At 35.0% G+C, this 26,314-nt stretch overlaps 1 protein-coding gene across 1 annotated transcript in view; it reads right to left on the bottom strand.

Moving 5' to 3' along the window:
* Nucleotides 1-4,081: 4,081 nt before the first annotated feature.
* The window catches only part of LOC137922942 (lysosomal alpha-mannosidase-like), a 49,316-nt gene continuing 27,083 nt past the window's right edge, over nt 4,082-26,314 (bottom strand). The window contains exons 15-29 of the mRNA XM_068766054.1: nt 25,922-26,079; nt 24,558-24,635; nt 21,689-21,856; nt 20,698-20,849; nt 19,965-20,086; nt 18,896-19,047; nt 17,530-17,656; nt 14,961-15,088; nt 14,085-14,192; nt 11,995-12,152; nt 11,011-11,105; nt 9,422-9,925; nt 7,692-8,039; nt 5,672-5,843; nt 4,082-4,456 (exon numbers count right to left, since the gene is read on the bottom strand). Of these exons, the coding sequence (XP_068622155.1) occupies nt 4,309-4,456; nt 5,672-5,843; nt 7,692-8,039; nt 9,422-9,925; nt 11,011-11,105; nt 11,995-12,152; nt 14,085-14,192; nt 14,961-15,088; nt 17,530-17,656; nt 18,896-19,047; nt 19,965-20,086; nt 20,698-20,849; nt 21,689-21,856; nt 24,558-24,635; nt 25,922-26,079 (2,618 nt within the window). The 3' untranslated portion in view covers nt 4,082-4,308. The remainder of the gene's footprint in view (nt 4,457-5,671; nt 5,844-7,691; nt 8,040-9,421; nt 9,926-11,010; nt 11,106-11,994; nt 12,153-14,084; nt 14,193-14,960; nt 15,089-17,529; nt 17,657-18,895; nt 19,048-19,964; nt 20,087-20,697; nt 20,850-21,688; nt 21,857-24,557; nt 24,636-25,921; nt 26,080-26,314) is intronic.

Genomic DNA, 26,314 nt, shown 5'->3' on the forward strand with positions numbered 1-26,314 from the left:
TGGACATAAGCCTCGTTTATAGAATAAGACCAAATTAAAGACTCCTGTGTTCAACCATCTAGACAAGGTCATATCTAACTTATGATTGGACTCTGGAACCTCAAGGCTTCACCGGCCATCTAATATAACATTATCTTAAATTAATACAAAATTAAGTACAGATTTGTATATGTTTAAAAAGAATCTCATTATTTACACTAATAATTCATTTATTTAAAATGTAATAAACTTTTGTCATATAATAAACAGTGGTAGGACTATTTATATGTTAAAACTCTGTGAAGTCCAAATGTAACATCGGTATGTGTTTTATATCGGGAAGAAATTTGAACTGGGCTAAAAACTGACTATCAATACCAGTGTAAACTTGTCATCGTCTAAGGTATATGAGCTGTAAAACGGGAGAGTGTTATTGACAAGACGCACACGAGATATATAAGAACAGATAGATCTCCGGATATAATTATTCAAATTTCAAAAAAATTGTTTTCTATTTATTAATAGTGTTAGGCAATAAATAAATTGAAATATAAATTTTATAGTACAAAATAAATTCATATCGTCTTTACATATCCGTCTCAAAATTGTAACTTTAATCCCACGTCGTGTGTTAATTTTAGAAAGGCTAATGTGGGGCATGACATATAAAACGGTTGAAAAATACAGGTCAATCACTGTATCATCATAAGTTCAGCCATAGAATGTCCACTAGTGAACATAAGTGTTAATTACTAACATAACCTATTGAAAGTGGACTGCATTCAGTTTCTTTTAATGATATATCACATTGTTAAACCTCACTTTGTAGTTGATTTAATGGTATTCAGTTTTTTACATGTATTACAATTTGCGATATTTATAAATATGTATATCTTTCAATTATAATTAGCATTACAATGGGAATTGACACACCTGTAGTCTCCATTACAGTTTGTGGTATTGGCGGACCTATCTCAGGATATGTATCGCATGTATGTTTTGAATAAACTGGCGCGAACATTGAATTCTGTAACTTCACATTTGTGTCTACCCTCTCATTCATTCTGCTCATATACCTTTGAATGCGACAAGATATTTCGAAGCAATTTCATAAAATGTCTTTGAAATGAGTCAAAAAAACTTTGACGTGTAAGAAAAAAGAATAAATTGAAACGCTGAAGTAAAACTAATTGGACTCAACTCAAGGAACTGAAAGTTCCGTTCGGGTAAACATACGCTTTCAGCTCATACTTTATTTATTATTATTTATCTTATAATTTAATTAGTTAATACATTTAATAAGTCAAACGAGTTTATTACGGTTTTTTTTAAAAAACAATATACACTGGGGTAATGGTATCTAAAATGGCGGATAACACTTGACAGATGTCACAGTGACAGCTGTCAAGATAATGTGATGTAATGGCTGTATGTATTATGCGTTTGTGAATTATAAATGTTTTTTTAATTTTTAGTTGGAATAACCAGTGATAATAGAGTGGTTTTAGTGAAATGTGAAACGTGGATATTAACATGGATATGCCTTGTTTGCCGGAGATCAATTGATTCGTACAATACACTCGGACTGTTTCTGTGTGTTGTATGGAATTTTCTATCAAAGTAGAATAATTTAAAGATCGGTTACGTGATAATAGAAAAAAGTTGTGTCTAAACGATTGTGAGTTTATTATCTTCAATGAAGAAATCGATTTTAAACTAATTTACTTCATCGTTATAAGTTGTAACAATTTCTGGTTATTTTCTATGCAGGGGCGGCTTAACCTATAGTGCAGGGTGTGTAATGCACACGGGCGCCCCCTGAGACAGCTAAGAGCATCGTCTTGGATTCAATCGCAGTTCGACACTTAGTTTCGCAACAGAGATACGCTACAGGCATAAAAACAATGCGTGTTATTCTGCCGTCATAAGAAGAAAGGCCGTAACTAATATCATATTTTAAGCTATACCTACTAATACAATAGCTTGTTGGAATATGAAAAAACTTTCTTGTTACGTAGACAAAGTTAATAGTTATAGCCGCAGGGGGGGGGGGGTTGCGCAGGCCTAGGGGGCGCCAGGTTTTCATTGCACACGGGCGCTACACGAGCTAGAGCCGCCCCTGTTTCTATGTGAGACTTTGCGGTCACAATTCGCCGCATAAATAGAATATTTTGCGCAATCTATTTTTATGGTCGTCATTTTTTATATAGTCCCAATCCAATACACAAAACAGGTTTAAGTGTAAAAATTACAGTAATTTTATTTCATGTATTTATTCATTATAAATAATGGAATAAATTTATACGGTGTATCCATGTTATAATATCGTTGTGCAATAAAACATTGCTTCATATATGTATCACTCCTGTTCAACCGCGAATGTTAATAAAATTAATTTCAATTCGTACATTCGCAACGTTATGCTACTTCGTTAGTGAAATTGTTCTTTTTTTAAAATAAGTAGTGAAATTAAAAAAAAAATGCGAACACTTGCATCTAATGTAAGACCGTCCCGAAATCTCACCAAAATGAAAAAAAAAACGTTTTTAGATCTATTATTGAAGCGAAATTTTTTGTATATAACGTCAGGTCAAAATGGTATGTTAGAGTAGAGAGAAAATTTTCGTATAGACGTCCCATAAATCAACGTCAAGTCAAAATTTAATGTCAGTGAAGAAAAATTATTAAAAAATTATTAAAGTTAGATGGATTGTGGCAGTGGCAGGCATCGGTTCGATTCCTGGGATACAATTATGTATAATTCACAATTTGTGTAGTAATTATATAGGATTGCAAGTTTCCTGAAGATGGGTAGCAGAATCCTTAGTGTACCATAATACCACACTGCGATTGTCAACCTGTATGCCTAGTGTGGCGATATCTTTAAGGGAGGCCTATATTGCAATGATTGTCTATGGATTAAAAATAAAGTTAGATGAAGTAATAATTTTAATACTTCTTATGAAGTGAAATGATTAATTTCATCTGTAGCATGTCAACTTCGTTTCCAATGGACTCTGGTGATATTTTAAAATCATGTCTTTGATATATGTTAAATATTATATATAAAATAACAAATTGATATTCATATTAAAAGCATTGGTAACGTTCTAAATTTGAAAAGAATGATTTGATTGTCAAATATCTTAAATGTAAATTATATTATCTGTAATTTTTAATGTGGTAATACCACTTTTATGTTTGTTTATACAATTTATACATTCGGTAGTCAATTGAAGAATTGTTTCACTAACATAATTTATACAATTCATCTTATAAATCATACGCCATCTTGAATTAAAAAAAATGATTTTAAAATTTAAAAATAATTAAATCACAGTTAAATGTTGGCAATACAGTTCAACGTTAACTGTACTTTATTTAAAGATAAAATAATTGAAAATTAAAGAGTTGCAGTTGTAATTATAGAAATTTTAATAGACGGTGCATTTTTACTTTTACTCTTTTAATAACCAAATATTTTATTAATACGTGACAGGTTTTTTTAAATAACTTTTTTGAGGTGTCGTTATGACGTTGATTAATGGGACAGGCTAAATATTAAATAGGTGTTTCATCGAAAAATTATCACAATTATTGTAAATGAAATTCTCTCTATTAATTATGGTTGAAGGTAAAATGTAAAGGAATATTTTAATTTTTCATTGTATAATCTCCCTTCATATATATATGATATTCTGTCTGTGTGTTTCAGTGATTAAATACTTTTAAGTAGGGACAATAAATGTTATTTTTATATAGTTAATTTCTCAATTTGGGTTTTGGTTGAAATATTAGTGCCACATATCAGATTACATGTGGGAAAGTTTGTACATCATGTGTTGCCAGATGAAGAAAAAAGAAATAAAATTATGGTTGTATACTGGTATCACCGTGGAATATATTTAGCAATTTGGAATTCTATTTAACGTACAAATAAGAATTTATACGACACATTCCTATTTATATGCTGTATAGGGTGTTCAGGATTTACATTCTAAAAGTGAGACAATCCTGTGAAAATGTTGCCAGCTGTAGCTTTTAGAGTGTAAAATAAATGAACATATTAAAACGGCGAATCATTTGTATAAAATGTATTTAATAAAAATATTTAAAGATTTTTCACACGGGAGTTTTATTTAAAAAAAATGTCTAACTTGGATACATAAGCAGTCACGTTCATGACCCTAAATTAGCATTGACTTTGCTACTTATATAAAGTCCCACGTTTGGGCTTAATTCCCACATCACTGGTCCAACTTTGGATGTAAAAGAGCTAGATATTAAATTGGACTATCAAGGACTGATAGCTGGATTACTTGGCGATCATCACAGCGTATAGGTCTTCCTGTTGTCCACGAACCAGACCACGAAGGTTCGTATCTGCGACGGTCGTAGGGTGACCACGAATTCAGATTCATTGTTCTCCTGAGTCTCGGAACTGCTGTCCATGCCTTCGTCGTCCTTGCTCGCTGTCCTGTAATATAGTGTCACCCTATTATTCATCAAGCAATCTTAGGGGTGTATAAAAGGACCTTTTATCACAGATGGACATCATATCGAATGTGTATTCATTTTTTAATATATTCATTTATAATCATGTAAATAAATAAATAAAACATTTTTTGGTATTTTTAATAAACCATGCAATGTTACTTTCTATGCTTTATGGTTATTAAATAATTTATTAAGATTTTTTCAATTATTTAATAATATACAAAAGAAGGGAAACTTGGTTAGAATTTTTTTCTCATAAATGATATAGCTGAAAAGAGTGTTTTTGGACACTTTCATACATAAATCGACAGCGAATGAGCATAATTACACTTATAAACGATCACCCTGTATACAAAACAGGTGTAAGAAACCAAAATTAGCCAGATGACCCAGTGAATAGGATTGATAAATATTTAAATCTATTTGAGAAAATATAAAATGTTACTCTCACACCTAAAAAGCAGTAGTTTTATGTGAAAGCATCTTTATAATTGTCGACTTCAACTACAATCATCCATCCCTTTCTCTTGCGTACAATTGTTGAAAGAACGCAATAGTATGTCTATATTATAAATAAATAAATACGGTAACATTTTACAAAATACACTCATAATCATGTCAGTCGATAGATTCCCACTGATGGACGCCCACTGCAAGGTATAGGACTCCACCAAAGATCGCCACAATGACTGGTCTTCTGCCCGCATATACCGACCCCTCATGACTTTGTCATCAATCCACATAGTGGGGGCATACCTCCTTTTTTGTTCTAACGGTCGCAAATGCCCATTTCACCTCTGATTCAATCTCGTGCCTAAGATGAGGTGATCAAACACTTCTAATATATTAAACCAAATGTACCTAGCCACCTAAAAGTAATAAGATGATAGAAGGAAGGCAACGAAAGCAAGAAGGAATGAAAGAACAAAATGAAAGATATTGTGATGGAAATAAGGTAAGAATAAAAGAAATTGAGAAGTATGACAGTGCGTGAAGAATAAAGATGAAAAATCTGAAAAACTAATTTGCAAACAAAGACCTTGATCCCAACTAATTAGGGGTACGAGAGGCCTCCAATAGCGTGGGCCATTAAAAAAAAATATATTAAACCAATCACCAGAAATCGTGTTATTTCCTCGTATTCCTTATGTTAGGACTCGTCTCGCAAAGGGTTTGTGTACATTCATACATATACCTCTTCCTCCTGGTGTTCTCCCACTTGTCTCCAACTTCAGTACTCTCCAGATCCTCGTCTGACCCGGCGGATACTCCGACATCATAATCCTGGTAGTTCCTTCCGGCTTCCTTACGTCTTTTTGCTCGCAGGTGCGCGAGCTCTGTTTTCGGAGCCACGTGAACGAATTCCGCTGAAAATTTACAATTATAAGTAATGCCTTTTATGTTATTCAAAATTCACAAATTTTTTATCATGTAGTATAGAATACTATATATCAGGGGTGTGCAACGTTTTTAATCAACGGGCCAATTTATATTTTTGTTTGGCGGGCCGCACATAAGAAATCAAGTGAAATTTGCGACCATATTCATGTCTGAACTCGTCGCAGACAAATTGTTTCAATTTAGTACGTACTTCCATTTTGTTATAGAAAAGTTTGAAAAAATTAATTTAATTTTAGAAATGCTTGGTGAGTCGTATTAGCATGGGCCGCGTATTGCTCACACTGCTATAGAAAGAACTAAATATTTATCTATATAAGAAGATAACATGGTTAAAATATGGTTAATACGCAATTACCAGCCAATAATTTTCGAAAATTTTTTTACATTCAATTAAAAAAAATAATTACAAAATGACGTAATTTAAGTGAGAAAACATTGGTAATGAGTTCTAATTTTGAACTTTGAATTCTTTTTTTTTTGTATAAATAATAGCAACGTACACTTTTTAAATTAAGAATATGTCTTGTTTTATTTAAATTTAAAATATCTTTATGTAGGCGTTTAAAAGCACTGTGAACCGTGAATAATTTTGAATAAAATCAAATAATGGAATAGCCAATATCAACAACAGTAAATAGTTGTTATTTTAAAATGAAATTTTACAATGTTTGGTGTGTTATAATATAAATTATATAAATGAGTCAACAAACAAAATTCCACACATTCAAACTAAAAACTATTTAATGCTATAATAAGACTAGCTGATCCCGCAAACGTTGTTTTGCAAAAAAAATTAAAATTTTTAATTAACAAATAAAAAATAAGGGTTGATCGTAGAGGGGTGAAAATTTAGGTTTGTATGTATTTTTGTATGCTGTATCATAATAAAATAAAAACCAAAAAAAATTAGTCTAAAAAATTAAAAATAAAATTTAGGGGTGGATCACCCTTATCACTTAGGGGTATGGAAAATAGATAGTAGCCGATTCTCAGACATACTGAATACGCATGTAAAATTTGGTAAAAATCGGTCAAGCCGTATCGGAGGAGTTCAAGTTCGAACACCGTGACGCGAGAATTTTATATATTAGATTTAATTAATAATATACTTTTAATTTTATATTTAAAACTAAGAAATCGAAGGTCCAAGATATTTTGTGGAACTTTATTATATATACGTACATTCGATCTGAGAAGGATTTATCATTTCGAATTTCTACGTTTATCGTTGTGTCTGTCTGTTATAATTTTTATATAAGTATTTTAAATTTCATCAAGTAAGTAAGAATGTTGCATTGTTTTATTATTAGGATCTAAATTCCAGACATTAGCGTTCGTGCTTTTGATTTTACATTTACGTTTAATATTTGAAATTTCAAAATCAAGATGTCTTGTTTTAACGACGCGTTAACAATGTTCAGATTTTAAAATTACGTTTCGTGCGACCACTTCGTCATCCCTACTCCATATTGGAATCCTCAGGTTGTGCACCAGTAGCTGTGCGGCGGTTGCCGTATTTACATCGATGAACCTTGCGATAGCATCTTGAGTCTCGTCCGTGTAATACACGCAAGAGTTCATGTGACGTGATATCGCTACAACCACATGATGGACAATGTTATACAGGTCTAAGGTGTTGTTCGAAGGTCAGCGATGACCTTCACGCTCTTTAGCCCCTGAGCCTCGTGGATGGTTCGAGCGTTCTTGAACCTGCCTGTATACCGTGGCCTTGGCTAATCAGAACTTGGTTATAGAAACGGGTGTGAATTGGGTATATATGTGACAGTACTTACTTTTGTACTTTAGTTTTATACCTTTATGAAGTCGCGTGCTTGTCTTGTCGTCATCGTGCCTCTGGACACTGTGGTCTCCCGAGCCGAGCTCTCGGGGGCTCTTTCTCTTCACGTAGTTGGCGACGAGGGGCAACTCCGCCCCCGCGTAAGTTTTCCCCCTCCTCTTGTTGCGGTTGCGGCGTGCCTTGCGCGTGGATTGTTCTACAGGAGGATCGTAACGGGGTCTCTTACCCCTGACCTTTTTGAACCTGCGCGGCGTAGTCGTTGGGATGTCTGGTCGCATCTTGAACGCACTGCTCGGCTTCATTTTGTAGTACATTTCGTACATCGAACGTGTTATACCATCATCTGGTTCGTTTGGATAGTAATCTGGAAATTTAAGTGTATTTATACACGAAAAGGCTATTGGAAATATAGGATAACATTCAAACTAGGTAAGTCTAGCTAAAATAAGTAGTTTCTCCCGTTTTAGACTAGACAGCGTTCGGTAAACTATGAAACATCTAATATCTCTCAGAGCCTAAACACAAAAGTCTAAAACCAATTTTTGTTACCAGTCCTGACCGACACGTGGTCGTGGTGACAGAAACGTGGTCTCTCAAGTCGTCACGTCACAAAGAAGAGTACACAGCCGTACATCCTGCTGAGCTATGAAGAGAGTTTTTCTAATATTTCTCTGTAAGATCGAACTATGAATGAGGAGCTTCAGAGACATGTTCTAGCAAATGAGCAACTAGTAGTGTAGGGGGCAGACAACAGATGGCGGCCTTAAGGTTTTAGATTGGAGACTACAGACTAATTACAGCGTATGATCTCCATCCACAAGATGAAATGACTTTATTAAGATCATCGCGTACAAGCTGATGTCAACCGGCCTTATTGTGAACGTATGAACGAGGCCTATGTCCATCAGTGGACGTCATGCAGCTGAAATTAACATAGTTATACTTAATCGTGACCTCCTTATTAACAAGCTTAAGGCACTCCATGTCCAATGATCTGGCACACAGGCCACTAACGTTGGTCCTAGATTTGGGCTGACAATCGTTATTCATCTAGCATTTTTATTCTAGAGCGTTCCAAAAGGCTGAACCTCGATTTGGCTGGTCCCTATTAACACTGGTAGAAAAATAGGTGGAAGAAATTACAGTAAGGTTTTATTTAGGATAATCGAAGGTTGTCATCTCCTTTACGTCATTGACCGTCGTTGATTATAAGAGAGACCATTAGAAGATACAAGTAGACAAAAGAACGTGTATATGACTATTCAAGATAAATACATAAATCTGTAATAAATGTAAAGGATATAGGAAAGTAAAAACTAAATTATGAAGTAATATAAATATAGCAAATAAAGAAATAAAAATGATGCAAAATAGAACAAAATGTAAACAAAACGGAGTACTCTGGTGGGAAGGCGACGAAAGTGAGGTGATGAATGAATAAATGAGAATAAAAAGATGAGAAAGCAAATAATGCGATGAAAAAATAAATTCAATACTTCGTAAAAATAATCCCTGTGTACCCAAGACTGAAAGATTTATATATTCCTTTTCTATTATCTATTGATTATTTGACTTTTTCTTAAACGTCTGTGTAAAAAAATGATATACCTAAGTTTGCAGTTCTGAACAACTACGCAATATTCGAAACTTATTACTCTTCCCCAAAATACAATTCGAAAAAGTTTACCAAAAAGGTATTGCAAGTAAAATAATACCATTGTAACGTATAATGACATCTATACAAACCCATACGCCTCTCTGTCTTCACGCTGTGACTGCCGTTTCTTCTCCTTGTCGATCTCTTCCTTAAGTTAGAGGAGAAGTCGTCTTCCGTCGACCCCAACTCCTCGGAGTAATTTCCCCAGTCCACGAAGAACTTCATAGGCTTCGCTTTAGTCCGGATGAAGTTAAGCTTCGGTGTCTTTTTAAAGCCTTGTCGGAATCTATTCCGGAATAAATCATTCCGAAGATCATTTACAAATCCTCGTTTTTCCTGTGGTATTGAAGCATTCATACCAGGTATATATTTAGTGTCATTTGAGGTTTTGGATGTAGTAATTTCCAGGTGATTAGGATCGGTGATGTTGACGTCGGTGATGGCGTCAATGAGGTTTTCAGTGATGTTGAGAGAGCGCTTGCGACGGTCGTCATATTTGTTGTACCGGGTCTTGTGTGTCTTCAATTTGATTGAGATGCCACCGTTCTTACGTGGTTGCTTTCTTATGAAGTATGAATCTTCTGGAGAGAAATCTAAAAGTAAAAATTATAAATTTTAATTCTATGCTTTAATTGATACTGAACTACTAATGTAAAACATTCCAGTTTCTCTTAAATTGGGTTAAATTAGGCCCATACTGGAACTAGTAATTAAATAAGGCTAATCTAGTCGTTGTTTTGTAGAGGGACTATTAGAGTGAACATCAGTGGGTTGAACGAGCTTTTAAAACAGCATTGATCTTATCACTGAACTTTGGTTAAGTAGGTGGTGGTTATAAAAAATCTGAAGGTGACCCAGAGAGCAATCGAGAGATGAGATCCAAAGAACAACCAAGGTCATTGACGTAGTTCGAATAATCATCTGAAATGGTAGAGGGCGTGACAGTTGGTGCAGCTGATGGCCGGTAGACGCCGCGTGGGTTGGTTTCCAACTAGATTGACTGAAATTATAGTTTAGGTTGCAAGAAGTCTCTGGTTTCGGGTAGCGTAGAACTTGTCATCGTGGCGATTTTTGGGGAAGGCTTATATGTCATGCAGTGGAAGTCCATCAGCTCAAAAGAAGAAGTAGAAGGTGGTTAGTAAGTGGAGAGTGGTAGGAAAAAGATAAACGTCAATTTATTGCAAGTATGCCACTTTTAGTGACTTGTGCCGTCAGCCCGGAGCGTCGTAATCGCACGATGAATCCGCTGGATGCTAAGAAGTTACGTCTGTTCCATGTCGACTAATTTAATATATGATTTGTTTTCTGTTTTGTCTGCTTCGCGTGCCTCGTTTTGATTTTTTTGAGTGTCATTATTGTGTTAAAAGAATTTTTCTAAAATCAAAGTAGCCTATGTTACTTCTTATTACATCAGCTACCTTCCAGAAAACGTTGCGTCAAAATCGGTATGGCCATATTAAAGATTAGCTGGGACAGACAGACATAGAAATATTAAAAAAATTATTTCGGTATATGTACCGTATAAATATAAGCTTAATATCACAAATACTCCAATTTTATTCATTTTTATCGATGACATTAGCAGTATTTACTTCTTTTTTGGCAATAAATGAAACTTATCCTAACTTATGCATTAAAGGCTTACAATTTCTTAACAGTTAAGTTTAAGGAATCCTACCAGAGTCCTTCCTTTCGGTGCGCTCCAGCTTCTCGTCGGTATAGTCAACGTTGTCCTCGGGCAGGATGCCATCGTCCCCACCGCTGTACACGTACCTGCAGTGATTTTCAATACCACAATCACTTATTTATTAAATTATATTCCCACAACGTTCATTTATCACAGAGTTCCCCAAACTTTGTGTCGTAGACCCCTTGCCATGTTTTTCCCTGTTGGGTAGACCCCCAACTTACCTGATACTGATTTCCTGTAAACTTCTAACTGTAGTGAAGTTTAGTGTATGTTCAAAATGTATTGCGACCACAAAGCGAATACCAACATCCTACAACTTACACAATTTTATAAACGTATATAATACATTTTTTACTTCATAGGTACTTTTATAAATAATGTAAATGTTTTGATATTATAAGATAGTATGATGTAAGTAAATAGGTACTATCGGTGTATGTGTTGAGATCCACTATCGTGGATTCCCATTTTCATTTCATGAACTCCCAAATTTTTTTTCGCTGACGTAGACCCCTTGCAGGTTGTCATAGACCCTGATGATCACTGATTTATCACATACCTTTATTAATCATAACTTCAAAACTGTTTCTTTAATTATATCAGGCAATGTTGCCTTTACCCATATAATAAAATTTCAGTATAGTTGTGGCTGGCTTCCATATCTAGTTCATCTAAGGACGTATTTCACGAAATTCAACTGACAAAGGTAATGAAAGAACGGGTGTTCTTTATATAACTTTTTTAAAGCTTATTAAAAATGGGCGATGCATTTTGTTGTACGACTACCACTGCATGTACGGAAGTGGCTAAATATTGCTCCTTTTCTTACTTAGGATGGACTTCCGCAAAATAACCCCTGATTCCATTAAATATCTATGCCTTACAGTCGGAGTTTATGGAGTCCAACGACAACCAGTAGTGCAGATCACGCGAAGCAAATGTAGAAGCTAGCTAGCTAAAGAGCTATCTGACCTTGTGCTCCAGTCCATCTGCCTGGCCTCCTCCAGCCACTGGTTGGCGGCGAGGGTGGTCTCCCTCACCATGCGCACCTCATGTTGCCCGAATATCTTCCGCAGGTCGACTATGATGTGCGTCGTCCGAGGACCTTCGTCAGTTGTGTCCTTTTCCATCTTGAATATCTCTGCATTATATATTAATCAAAAATTTAATCAAAGAAACTAGTTAAAAAAACTATAACTTTAAAATAAGAACGTATACACATGTAACCTTTTTTATAACAAAGGGTGTCTGGTGGCAGAATTCGAATTACAAATTCAAAGAAAAAATATAATTAAATTTTTTTTAAAATAAATAAAAATAAAATGAATATTGTTCGGATTTTATTTCTCAAAAATTATATCGTCTAAATGTTGACAATCATGTCGGCCATACTCTTTTAATCTGATCTCTGTATTTTGTGAAATTGATGATAGTGGAATAGCAATAACCTCGCGAAGGACATTGTCTTTAAGAGCTGACATGCTTTCTGGGTTAATTTCGTGGACTTTAGCCTTATTTATATGCAGGGACGGATCTAGCTCATGTAGCGCCCGTGTGCAATGAGACCCTGGCGCCCCCTAGGCCTGACACCCCCCCTCCCCCCGCTGCTATAACAATTAACTTTGCCGTCGTAACAAGAAAGTTTTCTGATATTCCAACAAGCTATTTTATAAGTAGGTATAGCTTACAGTATGGTATTAGTTACGGCCTTTCTTATGACGGCAGAATAACACTCGTTGTTTTTATGCCTGTAGCACATCTCTGTTGCCGCGGCGCTCTCTGAGACGGCAGCGCCCGTGTGCATTGCCCACCCTGCACTATAGGTTAAGCCGCCCATGTTTATACGATGACCTTGAAGGCCGGAGAATTTCGTCAAAACGACTTATCCTTTTTATTACTGTTACTAACGTCCTTATAGCAAGTCGATCCCTTGATGTATTCTCAAGTAATCGAAGTATGGGAGCTACATGACGTCATCATCAGCGCCGCATAGAAAAGGGGAATCCCACAGAAATATAATTCTTTATTTAAATGCGAAAGAGAGTGCTCTACAATACTTCTCGACGCGTGATTGGGTGGCGATTTTCATTGGTTGTACATTGTTTTAAATCGGTATAAATATGGGATAAGCTTAATGAATATACACATTTTCACTTCGGACTTCGTATTGTTATTACCTCAAGACACAAGAAACTAGGAAGAATCTCACAATATTTTCAATATATCTCAGATTGTATAGACCCAAGTTTTAAATGATACGAAAAGAATAAACAAAAACAAAGGGCTTAAGTTTCAAGAATTTAAAAAATATGTTTGTCACAAAATAACAAGCTAGTTGAAGCCGGAAGTAACAACTTGATCCTTTACATTAGATACATTAAATTTATTTCTAGATAGTTTAGACAGATGTTCCATATAACAGATGAACCTGAGAAGTTATAGGTTAAGCTGTCATCATAAATATCAACGTTTATCATTAATAATTAAAAGTACTTGATAGTAGAAATCTTTTTTGATTAAGTAAGCAATATAAACTAGCGGATTCGTATGTTGAATTCACATTGGCTAAGGTTACTTAGCCTGCAAAATAAATAGCCTACAGAAGCCTTAAGGTTCTAGAATAGAAAAGGTACTGAAAACAGAAAACATAAGTTGTAAAAGTTGCAGGATACTGGCCGCTTCCAGACGATTCTATTTTAAATTTATGATGAAGGCCCATGTGTAGTAGGCGATGTCTTATCACAGAGATGATGGTGATTAAAAATAAGTAAGTATACGATATTAGCTTGCGGAGACGAGTTAATGGTCGAGCAAGTTGAAGAAGAAAGAAAGAAAAAGTAAGAAAATGAGATACATGTGTGATCAAAGAAAATATATTCACATATATACAAAGTGTATTTACAATTTACGCGACCCTAAAACAACGGCAGCGACATCACTAATGGCATCCAAATTCAAATCGGCTTCTACATTTAAATTCGAACGCGCGAGAATAATTTAACTTAAAAGTATTTTAGACGTAGTGGCCAGTTATCTGTTTAATATAGTTTACCTTTGTCAGCGCTTTCGAGCGTGTTCTCGAGTCTTAGGAGAACAGAACCAGCTTTCCACGGCTCCAGCGTGATGATGTGAATATGCCGCGGTAGTCCGTGCAGTCTTACCGCTGAATACTGAAAAAAACACTTTAAGTAACTACTGAACTGTACATGTAGAGTTTTAAACATGACGAAGGCGGTTCATTCTGTTTTAGTTTAGTCGCTAGAAAGCTAAATCTCTATATTTATTTATTTACTTTATTGGCGATAATCAGTAACAAAAGGCAGTAAGAAAGTACAAAATTAGAAGCTTAGAAAAATAAAATTAGTTACAATTGTTACCTTATAACTATCTCACTGAAAACATGTAATGATTTATAGTCAAATAATGAAAAAAACAAATAAAAACATTACTAAACAGGGATCAAAGATTATGGTTTATATATTTATATTATGTTTGTTTATAAATTTATATTATGGTTTAAATTGTATTGTATGTACTCAATAACTTCGAACGATATTGTCTTCTAAAAGATACGAGAGAGCACAAGAATATATCAATATCACTAACATATGTATTGTGGAAGTCACACATTCAACAAGGATGCACGTTTACCGATATTTGTTTTAGCCGTTGATAAAAAAAAGAGATATCTAGAACGCGTTCTTGCTGCGTGAATTCGAAAGTTTACCTCGGACGAAAGTTTCGAACAGAATACAAAACGTATTGAAATCATGGTGTAATTAAAATTGTTTTCTAAAAAACAGCTGAAAAAAATTTAAATAAAACGATATACAATGAATTTAAAGGTATATTGGACATTGGTCTGCTACATACATACACGGTAATGATTACAACGCCGCTGAACAAAGAAATAATCTAATAAAAAGAGATCAACGCACCCTTTTGTTTCTAACGTTCTGCCATTTTCTCCTGTTGATCTTTTCACCGGGCGCCAGGAACAGCCACGGTTCCATCAACCACTTTCTGGCAGTATACGAAACCCTCTCCGAGAATGTCTGCTCGTCCACTTTAAAAGAAAACTCATGATCAATAATTATGTGTGATTGTAGAAGTAAAGAAGTATTAAAATCGTGAATGTATTTCACATTTGCTGTTAATTAATGTATAGTACACGCTATTAAATAAATACATTTAAAAAACTTTTAAATTAAACGGTTTTTTGATACCCATATTGTGGTGATTGTGAAAAAATATGTACCTAGCCCGCCATATTGGAACGGCGTCCATCTTGAATTTTAAATTTTGACATAATCATCGTGTATTACTAGTGTAGCCCTTTCATTTGATACCCATATTGAGGGGGTTAAGGAAAAATATGTAATCCGCCATTTTGTATCGGCGGCCATCTTAGATTAATAATGTTATTGATTTTATTATATTATATTGTCATCTAAATTACCAAACTTTAGATCAATCTGACAACGGGAAGGTGCCCAAATTTAAATTTCTAATTTTGACCCAAATAAATAAACAGATTCCGTACGGATCGAACTAAATACGTTTAAAAATCAATGATTACAGAAATAATAATGTAATGATAATATTGTTATCGAGATTTTCGAAACTTGAATTACTAACATTTTTTTATTAATTCTAATTTGTATCGCTATTGTTTTTTTTTTACAATATTTATTTTTCGCTTTTACAAAACGCAGACAGTTGGGAGAGGGTTGCCGCTATTTGATACGGATCTTTCTTCTCCCAGCTGCGAGGCACGATAGAGTTTTATAATTTTTTACAATTTTTCTTACACAATTTTCTCTTACGGGTAAATACAGCTATTTATACATATTAACAATATAATTTGGAATGCTCAATTATATATTAGTTGCTACATTATTTTATTTCAAGTCGCTGCCCAAGCGCTACAGATTGCAAATGCCTTGAGATTTAGGACAATGTGCCGGGCAAACTCATCAAAAGATTCTGCTGTAGATTTTTTCTTGAGAAGGTCCAGTAAGTTGAACGAGGTATATTAAGGTTTTCACATAAGGACACGTGGTTACGTCTTTTGGATGCAATCGGGAGCAGTGTCTGAGTAAGTGATCAAAAGTCTGTACTGTGGAGTCGTCACATGGGCAAGTCTCATTATCGATTATTTTAAAAAGGTGCAGGTATTGCTTGCAGTACAGTAGTAGTTGTGCGAGATGGAAAGATGTCTTGATGAGTTTTCGCAGTTTCTTTATGTCGGTGAGTTTCGAAAGGAGTACTATCATATTAAAAGTTATAATTTCTCGGATCCACCGTCAAATGTATCTATCTTGTACGAATAATCTCTCTGGGCGTGGTTGAACCTTAACTTAAAATAAAACTTTATATATCACACTGACAATGCAAATTAACGCGGATTAAATTTCAGTTAGCGAACCGACATCACCGACGCCTTCAACGTATCTGCACGGTGCTATTAACGTTTCGCTAGAGTAGGAACTTCCGGTCAGTTCCACTCTCGTCCACTTCCGGAAGGAACGTTCGATTCTCTTGTACTAGATGGCGCCACCGACCGTCATATTTATAATTATTTTTGACTATCTGTCTGCAGGTTTTGTATTTTCAGAAGTTACTGGCTTGACGCATTAAAGAAGAAAATATTAATTAATGTACACATATTTCAGAGCCATCACTTTATTTTTTTAAAAACGGTGGCCTTTTTGAGGACCCTTCGTTTACCCTTGCCATGTGTAAGGAAATTATTTACAATAAATTTTTTACAACTATTTTAGTTATTTCAACGCATTTATTTTGTCATTCTTAAGATCTTTCATTCATTCATATGTAGCCTTTTTATTCTCTTTCATTCCTTTCCATACTTTGTTACCTATCTTACATCGCCTCTATTCCTTCGTTTTACTTCCAGAATATTGTAATAATCATAAGTTGTTATTATCAACACTTATTTTATTTTTTATTATCCTTTACATGTGAGATATGGATAGTCCATATTCCACATGTTTACAAGGGTAAATGATTTTTTATTTTTTATTTTATTCTTTTCTTTCGTGCTTTATATTTTCTTTCGTTCCTCACAGTATCTGTTACTGTTTACATTCTTTTCATTTAGTTCAGGTTTCCTCTTACATCCCCCTCCTGCTTTCCCAAGATATCATAGATATGTTTTAACTATCATATCACTATGCTATCGCACGCTTAGTTATTGATTTCATTGTGTCCATATCTTGCCTATTTTGTTCTTTTTTGTAACACCTATATTAATTACAAATGTAACCAACCCTGGAAATATAATGATCGGAAAAAGTTGTTAATATATTTACTTTTAAAGCCTTTATACCTGTAACCTCTCATATTATAGAATGATCACTATGAAATAAATTTATTTAATTATTTTTTTTGTAAGGTCATAGGCTAATAAATCTTTAAAGTATGAGTACTGGTAGGTAACATTGAAAAATAAAATCCTACAGTTTTTTGTACAAAGGTTCTACTCACTCTCTTGCCTATAGTTGCCGAACATGATCCTGTGCTTCCCCTTCACCACCAGGCCGACCCCGAAAGCCTCTTCGTTGAGGGTTTCTTCTAAACCGAAGCCGTCGTCCGTCAGTAACCTTCTGTGTACCTGGTAACGAAAGTTTGCCATGAGCCAACTAATCACAGCTTATTATAACTAAAATAAACAAACAAAATATTCACCTGTTAGTAAGTAACACGTTACAAGATTTAAATGTAGAAAATTATTAAAAAAAATTAGCATTTACATATGTAATTACGACGAGATAAGAAAAGGACCAATATTTAGCCACTTTCGCACATGCAGTGGTAGTCGTACAACAAAGTGCACCTACAGCCCGCCGATAAATGCGTATGCGGCAAACAATGCGAATTATACAACTGCCACTGTTAAATCACTTAACACGTGATTCACCCCTCCACGGGGCATCTTCAGGAGTTACACCGATTAGCGCCAAACACAGAGTTTTGATTGACTCTCCCATTAAATATTACGACGGATGTTATGTATGGTGTTATTTTTATTTTATTTAAACTACCTTTGCCGCGAAATGAAGCGGAGTGAAACGAAGCTGAGATTTTTATATTGGTTACATTTATTTTAATTTTTCCTCGTTAACATTTTTTCTTACCGCTAATTCCTTATTATATATATATATATATATATATATATATATATACATATACATATATATACATATATATATAAATATATATAAATTTGTAAATATATAAATATGTATAATAATTATTATTTTCTTATTATTTACCTAGATTGCATATTACTTAATGTTATATTATATTACACTATATTATATTATATTATATTATATTATATTATATTATATTATATTATATTATATTATATTATATTATATTATATTATATTATATTATATTATATTATATTATATTATATATAGTATAATATATAACGAGATCGTTATAACACTTTTAATAAAAGTAAAAAAGATTTTTACGTAATGTGGTCTTTTACAATGAACAGTATGAGTAGATCCAAGATCACCCAGAGAGACGTTGTGTGGGTTGACCCCTACTCGTTGGATGGACGGATAGTCAAGGTCGCAGCAAGCCACAGGAGGCCTGTGATCATCAGGATATTTGTAGGAGACTTAGGGTTTTTTGAAGGCGCCTCTCGGCTGATATAATGATGATACTATTGAAGGTCCAATTACATTTCCAGACTATATAATTATCAAGAAGTGATGGGTTCTTTTCTGATTTGAGTTCATTAATTTCAATTTTAGATCTTTTATACGTAAACGCAATAGTATCACTTTTTTATGGATATCCTGGTGTTGGTACCTGGGTTGTGGTTGGGTACCCACCATAAGCTCTACCTCCCCCTCGTTGTACGACGTGCCGCCCTGCGCTCGGTCTGTGAGCACGCACAGCTCCACACTCGCGTTGTTAGCGCGCATGCATATGCGTGACGTCACTGGATAGTAGCAGGCCGCCACTGGCTTCTTCACTTGGTGATCTGGTGAAGATCATCAGCTTTAATCACATAGCTATAGTTTTCAATACCAAAATGTAACATTAAAATGATTATTTATTAAACGTTATGCCCAGCGGTGGTTTTTTTTTATGGCCCCCGTTATTAAGAGCCTCTCGTACCCCCTATCTGGTGTGGGACAGGGACTTTTTATTTACATTTATTTAATTTTTCCACATACATTTCTTTTATTTTCCTTCTCTTCTTTCATACTTCATATTATCTTTCGTTCATTTCTTTCTTTCCACAATTCCACTGTCTTTCCTTTTCGCTCTGTATCGCCTTTCATTCGTTCATTACTTTTACATTTTCTTATATCCTATATCACATTTTTATTTATGTTCTGTTATTATTCTATATCACATTTTTACTTATATTGTATTATTATTCTATATCACTTTATTACTTTTCTTTGTCAGTCTTATTTGTTTGCAATTTTTGATTTTTGTTTTTTACATTTTTATTAGCTTTTATTTTTCTCTATGACATTTCTTATTATTTTTTTGTAAAGTATGAGGAACTTTTCTTTGCAAGGGCCCAGCGGTGGTTCCCAGCTGTGTGATGATTCGAAAGTGCTTGTAATAGTCAATTCGAATAAACATGATTTTGATTGATGTACCAGCAGATTGGCAAGTGGAGGTGAGAGTGGGCAGGTTATGTGGTGTGCATAACAGAAGGCTGCCGATACCTTAAGGTTCTGGAGTGAAGACCACAGAACCAAGGGGGACTCACGTCTTCGTTAAGGTTTTAAAAGATGTTTGATGATGCTTTCAACTGGTCTTATAGGAAAACTATGGAAGAAGCCTATATATAGTAGATTTCCCAAGGCTGTAGTAATGGTGATGATATACTAAAGAAACTATCCCAAAGGTGTGATTCTGTGATAAATCTTGGTAACTTACTATTGGTTTCATTCCAACAGCTTCTTTTCATCATCTGTCTGGAGTTGGCGTCCGTGAAGAATTCCCCACCGTTGCTGATGTTCGTCTTTAGTATGCTCACCACCTCTTTTCCCAAATCATTCCTTAAATAGAATAAGATTTTTTAATTTAAGTTATTACTTCTTTGTATTCTGAATATTGTATTTCTTTTTATTTGAAAGAAGTTGGATGGAAGGCTGAAACGACCGGTTGGTTCTGTTTTTTCTAATTATGTTCATCCTACCGTGTTTGGAGCAGGGACTTCACATTATCAGCTAAGTATTATCTTAAAATATTATAATTTTATTCATCAATCTCCTTCCATCCATCACAATTTCTTTTATACTTTCCTATTGTCCTTCAATCTCTTTCTTACCTTCTTTTTCATATCTTTTTTCACACATCACTTTCCTTACCTTTTTCTCATTCCTAGATCACAGATTATTACAGTATCACAATTTAATTCAGTTGGTTCTATTGGATATATTGGGGAGTTCTGTGTTCAGCAGTGGACATCACATGCCAGAAAAAATGATGATGACTTCTGATCGTGATAAACTCTTTGTTTGTTGGAATTACAACAAATAAAATAGAATAATGGTTCCGACAACAAAGAGATTCGTAAAAACTGTTGATGACCTGATAGTTGTGGTACATTACTATTTAAAACAATGAACAGTAAGTTCCTACTTCAATATGTAAGCAGCTTATTTACCCGACAGGTATGGGTCCTATGATCCACTCCAGCTCTATGAACTCTTCGCCCCGGTAGAGCCGTATCACCTGCGTCACCCAGTCGCTGAATCTCTGCCTTATCTCCTTGATCAGAGAACCTCTGACTGCATGATAGATGACTTTCTCTGTAACCTTCAAAACAGTAATTTATTAACATCAATAGTTTATTTCGGACTCATTATCCGTGTTCTCCTTCTTTTCAGCCGATGGCTGCCCACTGCAAGGTATAGACCTCCCCCAAAGGTCATAGTGACCTTCCGCCACCGTAACTATGTCGTCAGTCTGCCTAGTTGAAGGCCTATTCACGCTGCGTCTATCGTCTCGTGAGCACCACTCGAGAAACTGTCGGCCCCAACAGCCATTGGTTCCACGAGCGATGTGTCATATCCACTGCCACTTTAGAAGAGCAATTCTTCGAGCTACATCGGTAATCTTGGTTCTTCTGCAGATAGACTCATATATTCGATCTCCATCCATTGCTCTCAGGGTGACCCTGAGTCTTCTTATCAGGCCCGTTGTAAGTGATCATGTCTTGGATTCATATGTCATCACCATTATCCGCATTGCATTATCGGAACTGCTACTTTCGAAGTTGTACACGATTATTTAAACATGGAAAAACCGTTCAACTTGATAAATCAAACTTCTAGAATAAGATCACTGGTAGAATCCTACTCGGATGGATGATGTTCGGGAAGCTCTGAAACATGTACGAAATACCGCAATATCTAAATGTGAAGATCTTTGACCAATGTGTGCTGCCGGTGATGATTTATGAATGTGAGACGCAGTCGTCGTGGACGCAGAGAAGAAAGTTTCTCTAGCAACCACGATCCAGTAGGTAGACATTGCAGGAAATCGATGGATGCGACCAGTGTAAGACCAGCTATTGCGATATCTTCTGGGAGAAGCATATGCTTTTCAATGGGCGTCTATCGGCTGAAATGCTGATGATGAAGATTGGAACTTACAGGAGTCGGTCTGTTTCTAGAAGGTCGAAAGCTGTACGCTCCAGACTGCAGAGGCTGCTGGACCTGGCTGTAGTAGTAAAAGTTCTGGGACACGAGGACTTTCACACCGTCCACGTGTTGTATCGACTCCAGTAGACCCGTGTCCTTGTCTATCGTCACCTTCAAATACTGTCAAGAATAAGATTATCTATGATTTCTTTAATTATCGTATTTGTTGTGAAATTAGTATTTTATAACAATAACTACTAACTTATCTAATAGAATCAGGCGTTACCTCGCGGAAGTTCATCCTAACTAAGAAAGGGACTAATATACAGCTACTTCCGCTATGCAGCAGTAGTCGTGCAATGAAGTGTACCGCCCGCTGGCCCGCTGATAAATGCGCGTGCGGTAAACAATGCGAAACACAACTACCTCCGTTAATCTACTCTACACGTGTTTCACCCCTCCACGGGGCATCCTCAGGAGATGTTAGACTGACCAGAGCACATAAATGGCGGAGCGGTGACGGACGAAGCTCACCCGGTGTTTGGCACTTGGCTCACTCGGCGTTTGGCACTGGTACTGGCACGATTACTGCTGCATAGCGGAAGTAGCTACATATATGTTTTCCTTTCTTAACTACTAACTTGTTTACGATGTTATTGTAAGGCAATAATATTAAGTTTACCAAAAGTTCACAGTTTTAGTGGTCAACTTGAACGTAATGTTTTTATTTCTATATTTTAGTTCCACCGCAAATTTGTAATTTTTATTTATAATGATAGTAATCACTGTAGTACGTTACTAATTTGTATATTTGCAATAATTATAATCAATTTAAAAAACCGTGAAAAACTGACTGTACCAGAGTTTTGACTGCAAAAAGTATCTAATTATTTTGTAATGTACGAAATCAGATTTTTTATATAAAATGCTACAAAACACCACTTACCATTTATAAAGTTCAAAAATGCATATGAAATATAAATTGTCAGAAAAGGCTTATTATTATTCAATAAACGAATATTTAAATGACAAGATTTCTTGGCAGTGATGTCACTGGATTATTTAGATTTCGTTCAAACTATATCTGATAAAGTGTATATGTATAAATCTGTATTGTTAAACTTTATTAAAAGATGTATTGTTGTGGAGTTTCTTCCTGTTTCTCCCCAACTATAACACCTAGCGAAGCAGAGTCAAAAATAAAATTTATTAAAAACTAAATAGATAATAAGTTGGCGATCAATAAGAGTTCTGTTAAAAAATCCAATGTTGAATTTACGAAATATATCTTTTATCTTTATCTTTTTTAAGTACACCAATACCTCGCTTTGCGTTGTGGTTACATTCCAAAAAACACGACTCAAATTGAAACGCCGCAAAGTGAATTAAGATTTCCTATAGCAAACCATGTAAAGAACGAAGATAGGTTCCAGAGTTATGAAAATACTACTTTTTAAAAAGAAAATTGAACAAAGTATACATTTACAAAACCAGAATAATATAACTCTGCTAATAAATAAATTTGAAAAATATATACCTTTTTTGTAACCAGAAACAACACGTTTAAATTTATATAAATTAATTATTCTTTTTTTTTAAAAAAGCACAATACACTATATTACAACACAATAAGTAATTGGAAACTGAACTCCAAAATTAGCAAAAAAAGTGAAAATAAAACTGTATTAAAATTGCGTTGATTTTTAGTTAGAAATGGAATCTCCGAGTTTTGATGGTATGGCGCAATAAGAAACAAAAGTGTTGCCATCTTTCAGAAAAAAAAAAGATTTGAACCCAAAACAACGCAATCTCGTAAATCTAATGACGTACAGTTAAAATAAGTACTAATTAAGCAGCGACGCAACTTCGAAAAAAACGGCGCAAAACGAGGTATTGGTGTATTAAGCAGCGGTTGTTAAAAACAATCAGACGTAATAAATTATAATGTACAGTACGTATCTCATTTGCAATGTCTATAGATAAATTGCTTTAGATGTCTGAGTGTTTTTTTTAAATATCAGGATCTATATTCTACAAACGTAAGCGTCCGTGCTTTTTGTATTTACATTTAAATTTAATATTTCCGTAATTTTTTGCAGGTTACACGTGTTTATTAAGATTATCTATTTTAACATCGTCCTAACAATGTCTAGTTTATAAAGCCACGTTTCGTGTGATCACTTTGTCATCCCTACTCCATATTGGCATCATAAGGTTGTGCGCTAGTATCTGTGCGGCGGTTGCCGTATTCACATCGATGAATCTTGCGATCGCATCTCGTCCAAGCAATACACGCGTGAGTTCGTGTGACGTGGTATTGAAGGTGTCTGTTGTTCAATGGACAATGATGAACACCTCGCTCCTTAGCCCCTGAGCCTCGTAGATGGTGAGCATCCTTGAACGTCTACCTGTACCTTGGCTAATAAGAACTTGCTTATCGGTTTGGGTGTGATTTACATACAGCATGTTTCTCTGTTTCAGGATATTCTCCCCAGAGTAAGGACGCCTACCCTAGCACACCTAGGGCATAAACCACATCCATCAGGTTGTCTGAGTATTTATGGGAGCAATCTTGAAATACCACGTGATTTCACATAGCTAATTGTATGGCGTCTATTCCCACAATAACATTATTTATTTACGCACCAGAAAATTTAACTAAAAATTGTTTTGTATTAAAAACATTATTATAAACATGTGTTTGAAATGTACCTTTTTATATACTATTATTAGAATTTATGTGGTGTTAATTAGTTCTAAATAATTATAATATACAACTCAAATTTGTGTAAAACAGTCTTGAATATACAGCAGAAGGAAAAAAGAGAAGATGACGAAGGCAATGAAAATTATACAGATATTTTCTTTTATCAAAACCAACCTCATTAGATATGTTTGGAGTCAATTCTTGATCTGCTTCGGGAGTATGATGTGATTTCTTTGTAAAAGTAGATTCCTCCTGAAAATTTAAATAGATTAAAGTAAAAGTATATATGTTATATATAACTTTAAAAATATTAAGGCTTTATTCTCCAACACAGGTTCTGTAAGAGCAGTGTGAACAATTGCGAGTAAATGTTACAGCCTAAATGTAATAATGTCATGCTTAATTGAGTCACACAGAGGTTTATGCATGGGATTTCTTTACGAGGTATAAAAAGATATGAGATTTGAAGAAGAATTAAGGAAACCGAATATACCCAGAGGAATTGTAAGTTAAATGGTAAAAGGCCTTACAGCGCGAAGACCAGATGGTCACTAGCAACAGATGGCAGAAAATAAAGCAGTACAGTGGGGAGACACATACATTTTCCTAGTCGATCCCGCACTCCCGTCGCGTCTACTTTTTTAACATATATCAGCGTATTAATTAAAGATAATATAAATAGTTCAAAACCTTCATTCCATCTCTCATACCCGTATAAACCTAGTGAACATACTAAACTTTTTAACCCTACAAAAGTAAATTGCAAAATGTAAATAATAAAATTTCAAGAAATGTGGCGAAGGAAGGAAGGCGGTGCGTAAATGTAATGTGAATGAATGATGGAAGAATGATAAAAAAAATATGAAGAATGAAAGAATGAAGATAGGAAGAAGTTGTAAAGAATGAGATAGAGACGGTGTATTAAAATTAATTTTTTTTTTGTAAAATACGTTCCTGTCCAAACAATATAATAGAAGTCCCACAAGGAAGAAAATATTTAATGGAATCAGGTGTTATTTTGCGGAAGTCCATCCTAGGTAAGAAAAGGATCAATACATAGCCACTTCCGCACATGCAGTGGTAGTCGTGCACCAAAGCGCACCGCCCGCCACTCTGTGTTTGGCACTAATCGATGTACCATTATTCCCGAAGATGTCCCGTGGAGGGGTGAAACACGTGTTGAGTTATTTAACGGTGGTAGTTGTGTAATTCGCATTGTTTGCCGCATGCGCATTTATCAGCGGGCTGGCGGGCGGTACACTTTGTTGCACGACTACGACTGCATGTGTGAAAGTGGCTAAATATTGGTCCTTTTCTCACAAGGAAGAGAAACAAAAAAAACTCTGTTGGGTAAGCGTAAGACTCCATATTCAAGGTGGACAGGCACCCTATTAAAGTCCAAGGTATATCTATGAAGGTGTCCTATATCGAGCAGTAGGCAGAGCTGAAATGATGATGACATAGTATCACAACGTAATATAGATCCAAATATCAAAGAGGTCTACAAAAGAATTTTCTAGAAAAGTACTAAGATTTACCAGGGGATCTCTGATAGGCGCGAGATAATATGCCGTGTATCCTAATGGCGGTATATTCTCCGCTTCGAAGCAGAGTTCCTGGATAGCAGTGGAGCTACGTCCTGGTAGATTTATAACAGAAGACGGCAGTGGTATCAGCTGGTACTCTACTTCTTCATCTGAAAGTGAAAAGAGAAGAAGTAAGAATTAAACGGTTATTATTGTCTAATTTACCCAGCACTGTATATCCATACGGCATAACATCTGAGCTTAACCTTAGTATGATTTTACTTTGTGGGACTCTTGAAACTTTTATAGTTTGTCGTTAAGAAAATGTGATTGACCCATCCTTATTACTCAGTTTACCAAGTATACTAGAAGGCTATATTTTATTTTCCTTATTAAGCTCTTACA

The sequence above is a fragment of the Battus philenor genome, unplaced genomic scaffold (genome assembly GCF_028537555.1).
Source record: "Battus philenor isolate CCGP_79_NKW_IND1 unplaced genomic scaffold, ilBatPhil1.0.hap1 SCAF_20, whole genome shotgun sequence".
Taxonomy (NCBI): domain Eukaryota; kingdom Metazoa; phylum Arthropoda; class Insecta; order Lepidoptera; family Papilionidae; genus Battus; species Battus philenor.